The following is a 15707-nucleotide window of genomic DNA, read 5'->3' as shown; positions in this document are numbered from 1 at the left end:
CCTTTGCAGCTTCATCAGCCCTTCTGTTGCCTAAAGCCTGTTCATCCTCCCCCGAAGCGTGACCCTTGACCTTTACTATGGCCACTTCGAGCGGAAGCTGAACTGCTTCAGTTAACTGTCCTATCAAATTCGCAGGTGCTATTGGCATTCCATCAGCAGATTTGAAACTTCTTGCTTCCCACATTTTAGTTTAATGGTGAAGAACACTCCACGCATACTTAGAGTCTGTGTAAATTGTTACTCTCTTTCCTGTCATCAGCTCACAGGCCCGTATTAATGCTATCAACTCTGCTGCTTGAGCCGAATTGTAGTCTAGAGCAAAAGCTTCTTTTACCTCTCCTGAATCGGAAACCACAGCAGAGCCACAGACGTCGACACCATCAGAGGGCTTTGAACAAGACCCATCAACATAAATGTGTTGTCCCCCCTCTAGGGGCGAATCCAACAGATCGAACCTAGAAGAGTAAGAGGTGGTCAGTTCAAAGGTGCAATCATGTTCAACATTAAAATCTGCCATGTCTACCATACCCAGCAAAGCAGGATTAATGTTTGCTGTCGTTTGAATGCTAAGATTTTTCGTTGCCAGCAGAGTAGCCTCGTAACCTGCGCTGTCATGTGTTGTGTTTGCATGTTGTGTAAGATTGCACCTACCTGATGGGATGCATATAATGTTAAAAGGTGTGACAGCACAGTTTTCTCAGTACAATCAGAGCAGTACAATCTGTACAATCAGAGCAGCTGAAGCCACAGCACGAAGACATGCAGGCATACATGTTATCCAACTTCTTAGACAGATATGCAACTGGTCTATATGTAGAGCCATGCTGTTGCAACAGGACCCCTAAAGCTGCACCCACTGCCTCCCTAGCATGCAAGTTAAAAGGCTTGGTGTAGTCTGGCAGGCCCAATGCTGGTGAGGTTGTGATGGCTGCTTTCAAGGCATTGAAATGTTAATCTGCTTCCGCAGTCCACTCCAATGGTGTGTTTGTCGGAGCTTTGTGATCGATCAGACCCCTCAGGTGCCTATCATGAATCCTGCAGTCAGGTATCTACTGTCTACAATAGTTAATAAGTCCCAGAAAGCTTTCTAGCTGCTGCACTGTTCTTGGGGACTTAACCTTTCTGATCAGCTGGACCCTATCTGTCGATATTGCTCTGAGACCCTGCATCAGCACATGTCCCAAATAGGTCACCTTAGTTTTGACCCATTGCAGTTTCTCTTTCGAAGCTTTGAAACCTGTTTCAGCAAGTACATTGCAAACAATTACAGATGCTTTTTCACAGTCCTCCTCCGTCTCCCCCCACACGAGGATGTCATCCGCAAACTGAAGAACACAAACTGATGAAGGCAGATCAGTCATTTTGGCCAAAGTTCTGTGCACTGCTGCAGAAAAGACAGTGGGTGAGTCTACGTAGCCCTGTGCAAGGCGTTTCCACAAATTTTGCTGTCCTTTAAATGTAAAAGCTAACAAAGGCTGAGTATCTGGGTGTACAGGTACAGAGAAAAAAGCTGCACACAAATCTATTACTGTAAAATACTTGTGCGAATGTGGCACTGAATTCATAACAGTCAAAACATCAGGCACAATTGGTGCGAATGGTATGATTAACTGATTGACTGCTCTTACATCTTGAGTTAATCTCCAAGTTTTCCCATCAGCTTTCACAACAGGATTAATTGGTGTGTTATATGGTGAATGTGTTTGTTCCAGGACACCCTGCTTGACAAAATTTTCAATCAAATGTTTAAAACCTTCTTCCTTATCTTTAGACAAAGGGTATTGTTTAATGTAGACAGGTTTGTTTGTTCTAAGTTTATCCCTGTAAGGTTCCATGTCAATGAAACCCGTATCATCCCTGAACTGAGACCATAACAAAGGGTTAATCATGTAGTCCACCCCTGTAGGCACGCTTCCACTGTAGGCAATCTGCCACCGGAGGCAGATGCCCTTGAGCCGCCTATCAGTCCACTTGTAGGCAAAGGATCGACGGATGCCTGTAAACTAGACAGAAAAGAAAAAACAACCTTGTGATCAGTAAATTTAATATCCATGCCTAATTTATGCACCATATCAGTCCCACAGAGTGAATAATTTGATTAGTTATGGGACCCTCATAACTGTTAGAAGTCATAGACGAAGCATCTGCGCCTGTATCAAGCAGAAAGGTTTGAGGCTGCCCATTTATCATGAGGAGAAAGCAAGGCAAATCCTCCCCATTATTCGAGAATGTTAAGGTCATCATACATAAATCAGAACTGACATCACTCTGCGGGCATCCCTATGCTTGGTTTGAGTGCCACTGGGTTGGGTATGAAGCACTCTTGTTTTCATGTCTGCCTGTGGTGTGTGCTGTTGTGTGTGTGTGTCACCAGAAGTCGGCTGGGGTGACTCAAACTTGCGCAAATGTCTGCACTCTCATTTGTAATGGCCCCTCTTGCCGCAATGAAGGCATATTATTTCAGACTTGTTCCTTTGGCTAGGATCATAGACCTGCGGATTTACAGAAGTGTGTTCAGTGTTCCTCTTTTCTGGATAGCCTGTAAACATAGCATTCTCAACTTTTACTTGTTTAGGATTCATGTTATTTAACAGAGTGTTAACAAACAGAGGCTTTATGTCATTATTTAATGGCAATTTAAAATCTTCAATCCACGCTTTCTTAAAACGCACAAAAAATTTAGCAGCTGATTCTTTCGCTGCCTGCTTAGTGCCTGCTGCAAAAGATAAGTCGTGTTGACTCCCTAGACGTTCATCAAGAAACACTCTTAGCTGTCTAAAAAATATTTCAACATTTGCAGAAGTTTCCCAAAACAACTCATGTGGGTTTGCAGCCGTACCGCTGTTTGTGATTTTATCATTTTCAATTGATAATGCGGGACATTTTTCAATCAGCATTTCTTCCGTTACATCTTTCTCGAGTGTTCTTAACAACACCGCTCGGAAATCTCTACCTGTAAAATGTGCATATTTTGTAAGAGTTTGTAAAAACTTTTACAAATTGCTTCCATATCAGACATTCTTAACGGTCTATCATTTAGCGTGTTTCCAGCTCTTACCCAAACCATTGAATTTTGAGGGTTTGTAGTTGGGTCAGATTTATTATCAATTAATTGTTTCACCGTTTTTTTAGGCTGTTTTATATTGTCTGTTTGTTCTTGACCTGTAGTGTTAGGTTTTGCGGAAGCTTTGGGTTTTATCGACAGTGAAGGTGCAGAGGGAGAAGTCTGGTTTTGGCAAGGGACAGAGTATCCCGGCAGCTTTTCGAATGGCCACCGGTTTTGCTTTGCAACATACGCAATAATTTTTTGTTTTCCGGACCCTGGTCCCAAACCTTTTTCATGTCTTTCCATATGACATAAGCTTTACTCATGTATTGATAATCCCACATTGGGTCTCCCCAACCTTCATTTACCATGCCCTTTGCCAATACCATACACACCTTCCCTCGGATTGGGAATATCAATTTGCGGTTTTATTCCCTCTGACCATCCTGCGAGATTGCTAACATATGGATCTATATAAATCCCTCGTGTCATGATTCCACCTCTCCTTGTCATGCATTTCTTGGTCTAGAGGTGGAATCATATAGGATCCTCTGTTTCATGTGGGAGAGACACACATGGCGCCTATTTGCCACCACACTCTCTCTCGGGTCTGCGTCATCGTTCCTACCCTCCTGTTTCCTAGTTTGTGTTAATTAGTTTGTCCCCTGCACCTGTTTCCTCTTGATTTGTCTCCCTTTAAAACATCCTCGTGTTCATTGTCCTGTGCTGGTTCATTGTACGTCTTACCTTGCCTGTATTCTGTTCAGTGTACCTGTAGCTCTATGCTAAGCCGTTGTTCCTGTGTCTTGTTACCTTGTTCCTGTTCCCTCGTCTTAGTAAGTGTTTTGGTTTAGTTTATATCAAGTGTTGTTAAGTTCAGTATTGTGTTAGTTAGTCTCGTACCCGTATTCTGTTTGTTTGGTTTTACCCCATCGTGGGTCTTTGTTTTGTTTCTTGTTTTGTTCAATAAATACCCGTGTTACCCCTACCATCTCGTCTTGTCCTATCCCTGCCTGCACTTGGGTTCTATTGCCAAGTGATCCGTGACAGAATGAACCAGCCCAAAAGGAACCGAGCAGGTAGAACGGACGAATGGGAGATTGCTGCAACAAGAGGCCACCAAGCCCACGTGTTGTTTGGCCTCAGGCAGCAGGGGAGGTTCATAACGAACTTTGCCTTGGACTTCCTGGCTTCAGCGCGGTCCTCGGGGTTCAACGAAGCTGAGTTAAAGGTAATTTTTAATAGCTGCCTCGATGAGCCCCTAGGACCCGCTGAGATGCGCCAGCTGAAGCCCCTGGGATTTGCGGACACTGTCCAGACCTTGCTGGAATCCTGAGTGGTCCAGAGAGCAATCCAGAGTGCATTTTCCCACGGGGCTAGTCTCGATTCCAGAGGGCCGTACCCTTCAGATTGGGATCGTGGGTCTCTCCCCACACCCTTCTCCCTCTCCCCCATCCACCAGTCTCCAAAGACGGCGTCAACGGAGGGAGTCGTGGGACTCCCCGTCTGACTCCTCGAACACGGAGCTAACCGTGTCTTCCACCGATTCTCTGCAGCCGGCCATACCCCCTGTGAGCAGATCCAGGAGAAAGAAACTCCGGAGGGCGGCTCGAGTCCTGGGGGACCCAGTTCCGGAGGTCCCGAGTCCGGAGGTCCCGAGTCCGGAGGTCCCGAGTCCGGAGGTCCCGAGTCCGGAGGTCCCGAGTCCGGAGGTCCCGAGTCCGGAGGTCCCGAGTCCGGAGGTCCCGAGTCCGGAGGTGGTGTCAAACCCCAAATATTTTTTGGGGGGGCGCCATGGGGATGTGACGGTCCGAGTGGCCAGTCCGGCCGCAGATTCTCTCCAGCAACCGGCACCAAGCCCGGTCCAGCAACCGGCACCAAGCCCGGTCCAGCAACCGGCATCAAGCCCGGTCCAGCAACCGGCACCGAACGCTGCCCAGCCAGTTTTCCAGCCGCGTCATGCGTCATGCCCAGGGCGTCATGCCCTGTCCAGCCGGAATCCAGTTCGGCGTCATGCCCTGTCCAGCCGAAATCCAGTCCGGCGTCAAGCCCTGTCCAGCCGGAATCCAGTCCGGCGTCAAGCACTGTCCAGCCGGAATCCACTCCGGCGTCAAGCACTGTCCAGCCGGAATCCAGTCCGGCGTCCAGCCCTGTCCACCCGGAATCCAGTCCGCCGTCAAGCCCCGTCCAGCCGGAATCCAGTCCTCAAACACTTCTTGAGTCATGAGACAGCACATATAGTCCTATAGATTTTCAAATCTTTCTCACTTTCCTGAAACAATACAATCACACATACACAACCTCCTCAATAGTAGAGTGTGTGTTAACAGTAGAAGTTTTCAAACATGATGAGAAGTCTTTTTTCACAGTCATATTTGACCTAGCAGGAAGAGAGAGCCTAAGCATTCATTAGAGACTTAAATCATGAATTATTCTCTACTTTCTGTATCAGAATAGGTTGGTGTTAATCATGCTTAAATCATCAATTAAATAAAGATAATGATGAATAATGATTGATTAATATATTTTAAAAACACAAATAGTGTTGTGTGACGAGTGCTTCCCTGATGGGCCACATCTGCCTCTTTGCCCCACCACGGACATGCCAGAACATAAAATTTCTTTCCAAGGGTCGTCGACCTAAGTGTGCCGTGGCATTTGCCATTGGTTATCTGATTTTTCAACCATTTTAATAATAATAATACTACATTTTATTTTTAAGGTGTCTCTCAGGGCACTCAAGGACACAGTACAATAAAATAATGAAATTAAAACATGGTGAAGAAGACAACAACAAAACCAAAAGTATAACAATTAAACAGTAAACTATTTAAAACAAATAGGTTTAAAGACGTCATTTATAAGTAATATGGCAGTCACATTCTCTCATAGATTGTCGAAGAGAATTCCAAAGATAAGGAACAGCATAACTCAATGCCCTTGATCGCATAGTGGCTAAACGAATAGAAGGTACAACGAGGGAAACAGATGAAGAAGATCTGAGATTACGCTTCGGGGTATAGATATGGAGCAAATCACGAAGATGTGGTGGCGCAGTGTTATGAACAGGAACCCAGAGAAGATGGTGAAGAACAGGAGTGATATAACCCTGGGAAGAGCAGTACGGTGAGACGCTCTTGCGTTCCTCCCCCATTCTACTGACACCTGCTGATTACAAACTAAAGCTTGTACAAGAATAACTGTAGGATTTGGTGTGAGAAATGGACGGAGACGGCTGATGTTCCGCAAGTGAAAATATGCAGACCGAGTTATATTATATTCGTGCTTTTCAAAGGATAAGGTACTATTGAGGACAACACCCAGATATTTAACCTGAGTAGATGCGCAACTTATAGAATTATCAACTGAAAGTGAAAAACTATTGGATTTTGACAAATTAGATTTGGTTCCAACAAGGAGAATCTCTGTTTTGTCGGTATTCAGCTTAAGAAAATTACATGTAAACCAGGAATTTATCTCTTCTAAGCAATCGAAAAGAGAGTAAGATTGAATGTTAGAATTTGGCTTAGAAGAGACTTAGAGCTGGATGTTGTCAGCATAGCAGTGAAAACTAATGCCCTATTTCCTAAAAATGTGGCCAAGGGGTAATAAAGAAATAATAAATAAAACAGGGCCAAAAACAGAGCCTTAAGGGACACCGCTGTAAAAGATTAAATGTATGATGTAGAGTATTTGGCATAAGCCAAGTGGTCCGAATCATTGAAAGAATGGTTTTAGGTTTGCTATCTCACTGAGAGTTTGGATAACCCTTTGGTTTCTCTGTAGGATATTTACGGCTCCTAAGCTGGAGGTGAGAAGTCTCTCTGGCTCACCTATAACTTAACATCTGAGGCTAACCAGAGAAACTTCTCTGACAAATACGAACGTAAGTGATTAAACTGTCCTTTTCTATAAATGTATCTAAATGTCTAGGTTATGTGTTGGCGCTTTAACCATTTTAAATAGTCTGTAACTGTTAGATATACAAGTTTAATTCAGGCTTTGTTTGTATTCGTACATCCGAATGAATCATGACTTGATGCAATTTAAACCTGTCCATTTTTTATATCTAAATGTTTCTCTTTACAATTCCTCATTGTTTATATATATTGTGTGACCATAGAATACCTTACACTTCTTATGTAATTATTTGGACTGATATTTTGTAAAGTTGCTAGGAGGTCATAAAGATGCAAATTAGCTGTTGAGTGGACAAAGAACCTCTTCACTGCTCAACTCAGATTGGTTGATTGAAACTCGGAGGGCGGTGAGGGAGGTGGAGTAATTTCTCTCTATCTGGAGAAGGAAAAATGGACTTCTCGATGAATCACACGGTCACGAGGCCTTCAACTTTCAGAAGGACCATATTCTTTGGACCATATTCTTTGGGTATTGAGCTTTCCCACACTCCAAGCGCATATGGATATTGGTCCAGCACAGAGCTTGCAAGTATCCATTCTATTTATAGAATAGCTGCGTTAAGTTTGTACCTCTTTGTTAAAGATTATTTTTAAAGATGTTCAGAAATTTCTGCCATGCCCATGCCCATGCTCTCTCTCTCTCTCATGCTGGGAGTGAGTGGGCGGAGCATGGTGAGTGTGCTTTTTTCAAACTTTTTTCCTTGTAAGTGTTATATTTGTGTTTTTCTTTATTTGAGGTATTTAGTATTTTCTTGTGAGGATAGTCTGCTTCCAGCATTTTTGATGGGAAGCATGGCGACTCCAAACACAATGGCTTTTGAAAATTTAAATCTCGGCTTCATGGAGTAAAAATTGATTCAAACGCTAACGTGGAAGATGTTTGTTTGGCTGTAGGAGATGTTGTGGGTCATGAAAACATTGTGTCCGCCTCGCGAATGAATGCGTTTGTGTTTTTTTTTAGAACTTTTGAGAAGGCGAATAAAATAGTACAAAATGGTGTCGTAATTAAAGGTTCACTCACGCCGGTGTTTCCTCTGAGTACTCCCGCCAAGAAAATAATGATTTCAAATGTCCCTCCTTTTGTGAAAGACGAGATAATGGTGCAGGAATTGTCAAGATATGGAAAGATAGTTTCCCCCATCAAAAAAATTCTGCTTGGATGTAAATCACCTTTAGTTTAACATCTCGTGTCTTTTAGGAGACAGGTGTTTATGATTCTGAAGGATGGCGAGGATGAACTTAACTTGGTCTTTAAATTTAAAATAGATTCCTTTGATTATGTTGTCTTCGCATCATCTGATACTACGATCAAATATTTTGGTTGTGGGAAGATTGGGCATCTTAGTCGTAACTGCCCTGATAAAGTGAATAAGAACGCAGAACAGATTAAAGCAGATCAAGCGGGGAGCGCGAGCGCTGTGGCTGAAACTGCTGTACCCGCGGCCGCGTTGCTGGAGGCCGAAAGCCGTGTAGCTGCGGGTAACGCGCCGCTAGACGAGCCGCTCACGGGGGTGAACAGCGCAGGGACACCAGGGTCTGGTTTTCCTGTGGATGATGGAGGGGTTGTGGAAGAGTCTGTGGCGGTAGAGAACGCGGTTGGGTTGAGCAGGACAGTATTTTCTGCTTTTGTAGAACAAGATAGAGACACTGTAAAGGAAGACTTGAGATTGAATGACTGTGAATTGGAAATTGAATCAGCTTTCAAAACTCCCAATTAAAAGAAAAAAGAATCGAAACGATAAAACCAGTAAACAAGTCAAAAAAGGTGACGCTGAAGAGGTAATCTTAGCTTCGGATGACGATGATTCTGATTCTAGCGCTTCTGTGTGTTCAGAGTTTTCTGCTTGTTCTCAAAATGAAACCATAAATGTTTTGTATAAAGCCGAAGACATTTGTGTTTTTCTGCAGGAAACTAAAGGGCTAAAAGGTGTGCAGATTGAGGATTATTTTTCTAATCGTGCACAGTTCGTGAAGGACACCAGATATTTGATGAAAGAAGGGGCTGATCTCGAGGTGTACCGTTTACGGAAATTTGTAAACAAGTTAAAAAAACAAATTCATAGAGATGAGAAGAATGCAATGGTTTAAATCCTTATTTTAGTTTTTTTTACCATATGCACAATCTCTGTTTTTTCCCATCTTTGTTTCTTGTTGAACTTAAATAAAACTATGAGTCAACTAAAAATTGGAACTTTAAATTTAAATGGAGCTAGAGAAGTTCGTAAAAGGATGATGTTCTGTTTGAGTGTATACAGCCGAAGTCTGTTGATGTCATGTTTATACAAGAAACGCATAGTGATCAAAGAAATGAGGTAGACTGGAAAAGAGATTGGGGAGGTCAACTTTTTTTTAGTCATAAATCCTCTATTAGGATCACAGATCTAAAGTTAAGACGGACTGCTCCTGTAAGGGACTGACACCTGTTGCACACCTGATTGCAAGGCTGCCGGCGGCTAGTTTGTATCCTCTGACACTTGCTTCACATCACATTTGTTCCTGGTCTAAATATTAGTGTATTTTACTATAGTTACCTATCATTGTCGTTGCCGAATTATTTATAACTTTATTTTCTAAATCTATATTAATTGAAGCGTAACGCCGCTAGCATATTAGCGTGTTAGCTTGCCTTCTGTTTACAGTGTGGAATATCATCTCCCCCTATTTGTCTTGTGTGCTAACTGTTTCTCTTTTTAAGCGTATATACTAAGACTCATCAAGCAACCTTGGTAAGTTAGGATTGCACTTCATACCCGGTGAGTTATGGCTTCTATTCCTATTGTTGTTACTTGCACCTCATGTCATATGTTTAGTTTAGCCTTCTCTGTCAGCGGCGAGGGTTTTACATGTGATAAATGCAGGGAAGTAGTTAGGCTGACGGAGAAGATCTTAGAATTAGAGTCTCGCATCCAATCTATATTTGAGGATAGTAAGAGTGTTAGGACTGTAGAAAACTCTTCGGATGCGAGCAATGTTAGCGCACACAGCTCGGTTCCGGTTGAAAATCCCCTGCAGCTGGGAAACTTTGTGACGGTGAGACGGCATAGTCGCAGGACAAAACATCACTCAACCGTTCCGATTAAAGTCTCGAACAGGTTTGCCCTGCTCAGTGACGCACCGACTGAGAAACCTGCTGAAAGTGCCCTAGTGATCGGTGATTCTATTGTCCGGAACGTTAACATAGAGACACCAGCCACCATAGTCAAATGTTTACCGGGAGCCAGAGCGCCTGACATCAAATCAAATTTAAATGTGCTGGCTAAGGCTAATCGTAAATACAGTAAGATTGTTATTCATGTCGGCACAAATGATGTTAGACTCCGTCAATCGGAGATCACTAAAGATAATATTAAAGAGGTGTGTGAGCTCGCAAAAACGATGTCAGACACTGTAATATTCTCTGGCCCCCTTACTGCTTACCGTGGTGATGAGATTTATAGCAGATTATCATCACTAAATGGCTGGTTGTCTGAGTGGTGCCTGCAGAATAACATAGATTTTATAAATAACTGGAAGAGTTTTGAGGGCAGACCTGACCTGTTGAAACGAGATGGTCTCCATCCCTCCTGGGATGGGGTTTCCCTCCTCTCTAGAAATTTGGCACACAGTCTTAATAATGCTAAAGTCTGACTACCTAGGGCCCAGGTCAGGAAGGAGACAGAATGGCTTAACCAACTGTCTGCTTGCCGTCTCGCGTTACAGAATACACAAAATATACAACATGTAATAATCCCTTCTTACAAACAACATAAAATAGAGACTGTGTCTGTCCCCCGGATTAGCAAACATAAGATATTGCGTAAACCTCTTGAAAGTAATTTAATAAACGTTAAACAAATCAAACATGAACAAAATACAGATAATCAGCTGTTACGACTCGGATTGCTTAATATTAGATCTCTCTCAAATAAAGCACTTTTTGTTAACGATTTGATAACCGATCATAAAATAGACATGCTTTGTTTGACAGAAACATGGCTAAAGCCAGATGATTTTATTACTCTAAATGAATCCGTTCCCCATGATTATTACTATAAACACGAGCCTCGTCTAAAAGGTAGAGGGGGAGGTGTCGCTGCACTTTACAAGAATTCTTTTATTACCTCTCAGAAGTCTAATTTTAAATACAATTCTTTTGAAGTCATGGTACTTCACGTATCGACACCTAATACTAAGGACAAAACATTTTTAAAATGTATTCTAGCTATTGTATATAGGCCTCCAGGGCACCACACAGATTTTATTAAAGATTTTGGTGGGTTCTTATCAGAACTAGTACTGGCCGCAGATAGAGTCCTTGTCGTCGGTGACTTTAATATCCATGTAGACAATGATACAGATGCCTTGGGACTGGCTTTCAAAGACACTCTTAACTCCATGGGCGTTAGTCAACATGTGTCAGGACCCACTCACCTTCGTAATCATACTTTAGATTTAATACTTTCTTATGGTATAAATGTGGACGATGTTAAAATCGTTCAGCAGAGTGAAGATATTTCGGATCATTATCTGATATTATGTTTGCTTCAATGGCCTACGGCTGCAAATCAAACTCCTTGCTACAAATATGGTAGAACGATTACTTCAACTTCAACCAAAGATGCGTTTCTCGATAATCTGCCTGAATTGTCTAAAATATCTAGCATGAGTAAAAACGTTGACGATTTTGACACTACTATTGAAAATTTTAACTCTACTTTCTCGGAAATATTAGACACAGTTGCTCCCCTGCGTTTAAAGAAAATTAAAAATAGCAGCCCAACACCGTGGTATAATGAACACACTCAGACTCTAAAAAAGCATCCCGTAAAATGGAGCGCAACTTTAAGAAAACGAATTTAGAGGTATTTCATATAGCATGGAAGGATAGTACTCGAAATTACAGGAATGCAATAAAAACGTCTAGATCCCCCTACTTTTCAACACTAATAGAGGAAAACCATCACAACCCTAGGTTCTTATTTAACACCGTGGCTAAATTAACAAAAAATAAGTCGTCATCGACGTCAGATTCTGATTATCAGCATAACAGTGATGAATTTATGAACTACTTCACGAGTAAAATCCAAGATATAAGAGAAAAAATTATAACAATGCAACCTGTAGTGAAATCCGCTGAACAAACTAACTACAGCACCCCTAAGGAGAAATTGCAATTATTTTCTACAGTAGATCACGATGAACTGTCTAAAATCATTAGATCATCTAAATCATCAACATGCATGCTAGACCCTATACCTACAAAACTACTGAAAGAAATGCTCCCAGAAATTATAGATCCTCTTCTTAGTATTATTAACTCATCTCTGACATTAGGACATGTGCCTAAAGCATTTAAGGTGGCTGTTATAAGGCCCCTTTTAAAAAAAAAAAACTCGACCCTAAAGAACTAGGGAATTACAGGCCTATATCGAATTTACCTTTTATATCTAAAGTTCTGGAAAAAGTAGTTTCAACTCAATTATGCTCCTTCCTCCAAAGGAATGACATTAATGATGAATTCCAGTCTGGATTTCGAGCATGTCACAGTACAGAGACTGCTTTGATCAGAGTTACAAATGATCTGCTTTTAGCGTCTGACCGTGGCTGTATTTCGTTATTGGTGCTGCTAGACCTCAGTGCTGCATTTGACACCATTGACCACAGCATACTTCTACATAGACTCGAAAATTACGTAGGCATTAACGGAATAGCATTGAAATGGTTTAAGTCTTATTTATCCGACCGTTTTCAATTTGTAGCAATAAACAATGAGGTGTCCCGCAAATCACAATTCCAGTACGGTGTACCACAGGGCTCAGTCTTGGGACCCCTGCTCTTCGCATTATACATGCTACCTCTAGGAGATATAATAAAGCGACACGGAATTAGCTTTCACTGTTATGCTGATGATACTCAACTTTATATTTCCTCGATGCCTCATGAAACCCAGCAGTTTCATCGAATAAAGGATTGCATAGTTGACTTAAAAATGTTGATGAGTAACAATTTTTTACTACTAAACTCGGACAAAACAGAAGTGTTACTTACTGGACCGAAAACTGCTATGCGTAACAACCAAGAATACTGCTTAACGATTGACGGATGCTCCATAAAATCCTCGTCATCAGCTAAGAATCTTGGCGTTGTATTCGACAGTACTCTCTCATTTGAAAGCCATGTCGCAAACACCTGTAAAATTGCATTTTTCCATTTTAAGAATATATCTAAATTACGTCATATGCTGTCAGTGTCAGATGCAGAGAAATTAATTCATGCATTCATGACATCAAGACTAGATTACTGTAATGCACTTCTAGGTGGTTGCCCTGCGGGCCTATTACAAAAACTGCAACTGGTTCAAAACGCGGCAGCTCGAGTTCTTACTCGTACAAAAAAGTATGAGCATATAACCCCGGTTCTGTTGCACTGGTTACCTATAAAGCATCGCATTAACTTTAAGATCTTGCTTATTACCTATAAAGCCCTACATGGTCTAGCGCCGCAGTATTTGAATGAACTTCTATTGTATTACAGACCTCCACGTACATTACGCTCTAAGGGGTCCTGTCAGTTGGTAATACCTAGAATTTCAAAATCAAGTGCAGGTGGTAGATCCTTTTCTTATCTAGCGCCTAAACTTTGGAATATTCTTCCCTGCACGGTCCGGGAGGCAGACACACTCTGTCAGTTTAAATCTAGACTAAAGACTCATCTTTTTAATCTTGCATACACTACACCTCCATAATATTAATCCTCAGAGGATTTAGGCTGCATTATTTAGATCAACCGGAACCAGGAACACATCCAACAACAAATGATGTACTTGTTGCATCAAAGAGTGCAGAACAGTACTCTACTCTCAGCCAGTCTTGTCTCTTTGTTCCAAGGTTACCGCAGGATGCAGTTCATGCCCAGACCTGATGGCAGAGCTGAGAATGGGAAGGGGTGACCTGACAAGTGCTAAGAGGATAGAGCTGGATAAAGGACGCGACAACTTTGTTTTTCCTACAACATTTCAAATGCTATTAGATTGTTAATGATAATCTTTAATCCTTAATTTTTATATTTTTACTAAGCCTTGTTGTGCAAGCACTGTTGAGCTTGTGCAGAGGCAGCAGCTTTTGCCAGAGGGGAACTGGAATCCCGTGGTTGGGCCTGGGTTCCCCTGAGGTTTTTTTTCTCGATGGGAGTTTTGGGTTCCTCACCACCGTTTGCATATTGTTTTGCACTATCTGCCTGGCCGGGGGGGCTGCTTTAGAATTCATACTTATATTAAATGTGTCTCATGTACAGCTGCTTTGTAACAATGAAAATTGTAAAAAGCGCTATATAAATAAAGTTGAGTTGAGTTGAGTATTAGTGGAGGTGTTGCAATTTTATTTTCTAAAAATGTGACTCCAGTATCTTATGAATTTGTTGAAATTGAAAAAGGTCGTTTTTTAAAAGTTACTTTTAAATTTGAAAAAACTGTTATGGTGTTTATAAATATTTATGCTCCTAACAGTGGAGTTTTGTTTTTAAATTTAATCAACACAACTCTGAAAAGACTAAATCCAGATGATTTTTTAGTTTTAGTTGGAGATTTTAATTGTACTGACACGATAAAGTAGACCGAAGCAGGTTTGCAGGTTTCTCAGACCACAGTGCGGTTCTTTGTTCTGTATTAGTTAGTAATGTGAAGTCAAGCAGTGCCTATTGGCATCTTCATACATCCTTGCTTGATGATAAACACTTTAAAGATTATTTTAATTTTTTCTGGGAGGTTTTTAAACAACAAAAGTAGTTATATAGCTCTTTATAGCAGTGGTGGGATTGCGGAAAAATACAAATCAAAAGTTTTTGCCAGCAATATACTCTTAATGTTACAAGAGAATTAACTCGATCACTGAAGATTTTAGAGACTGAGATAATCGATTTGTACATCAACGGGTATAAAAGAACATATTGAAGCTTTGACATCAAAGAAAACTTTATTGGATAACCTGATGGACATTAAGGCACAGGGAGCGCTGGTTCGCTCACGTTTCCAGAAAGTCACACAAATGGATGCGCCTTCCAAATTTTAATTCAGTATGGAGAAAAAAAATGGTCCAAGTAGAATAATTCTTTCCTTGGTATCTGATACAGGACAGGAATTAAATAAAACGGCGGAGATAAGAGAAGTTGCTGTACAGTTTTATAAAAAATTATATACAGCTGATTTGATAAATGAAAAGATGACCACTAGTAGTTTTTTTGAAGGTCTGCCTAAACTTGACAAAGAGAGCAATGAAAGTTTGCAACAACCACTCACAGAACAAGAGCTTTACACCGCAATGATGAGTATGGAGAATGGGAAATCCCCTGGGATTGGTTACCCATTGAATTTTATAAAACTTTCTGGCCCATCTTAAGAGAAGATCTCGTATCAGTGTTTGATGAAAGCATTATTAATGGTTTTCTTCCACTCAGTTGTAGAAGGGCAGTTATCACTCTATTGCCAAAAAAAGGTGATCTTCAAAATATAAAGAATTGGAGGCCTGTTTCTCTCTCGTGCTCGGAGTACAAAATCCTGTCCAAAACTTTGGCTTCAAGATCGAGTACAATAATAGGGAAGGTGATACACTACGATCAAACATACTGTGTACCAAATAGATAGATTTTTGATAATGTAATACTAATTAGAGATGTTTTGGAAGTTTCAAAGCTGTTTGGTATAAATACTGGCCTTATTTCTCTAGACCAAGAGAAGGCATTCGATCGGGTCGAACACTTTTACTTGT

At 41.3% G+C, this 15707-nt stretch overlaps 1 protein-coding gene across 1 annotated transcript; it reads left to right on the top strand.

Moving 5' to 3' along the window:
* The first annotated feature begins 4097 nt into the window (after positions 1-4097).
* Positions 4098-14189, top strand: LOC130427554 (uncharacterized). The gene is made up of 3 exons (XM_056755081.1): positions 4098-4270; positions 4365-6172; positions 6833-14189. The coding sequence occupies exons 1-2, from the start codon at positions 4098-4100 to the stop codon at positions 5293-5295; spliced, it is 1104 nt and encodes a 367-aa protein (XP_056611059.1). The 3' UTR covers positions 5296-6172; positions 6833-14189.
* The last annotated feature ends 1518 nt before the right edge of the window (positions 14190-15707 follow it).

This window comes from Triplophysa dalaica, chromosome 8 (assembly GCF_015846415.1).
Source record: "Triplophysa dalaica isolate WHDGS20190420 chromosome 8, ASM1584641v1, whole genome shotgun sequence".
Taxonomy (NCBI): Eukaryota; Metazoa; Chordata; class Actinopteri; order Cypriniformes; family Nemacheilidae; genus Triplophysa; species Triplophysa dalaica.
The sequence above is the reverse complement of the archived record's forward strand: the minus strand, read 5'-3'. Positions and strand labels throughout refer to the sequence as shown.

Excerpts from the sequence above, each read along its gene's own strand:
- LOC130427554 (XM_056755081.1), top strand. The coding sequence starts at position 4,098 with ATGAACCAGCCCAAAAGGAACCGAGCAGGTAGAACGGACGAATGGGAG. Across the intron at positions 4,271-4,364 it reads TCGGGGTTCAACGAAGCTGA|ACCTTGCTGGAATCCTGAGT; the intron begins GTTAAAGGTAAT and ends GACACTGTCCAG.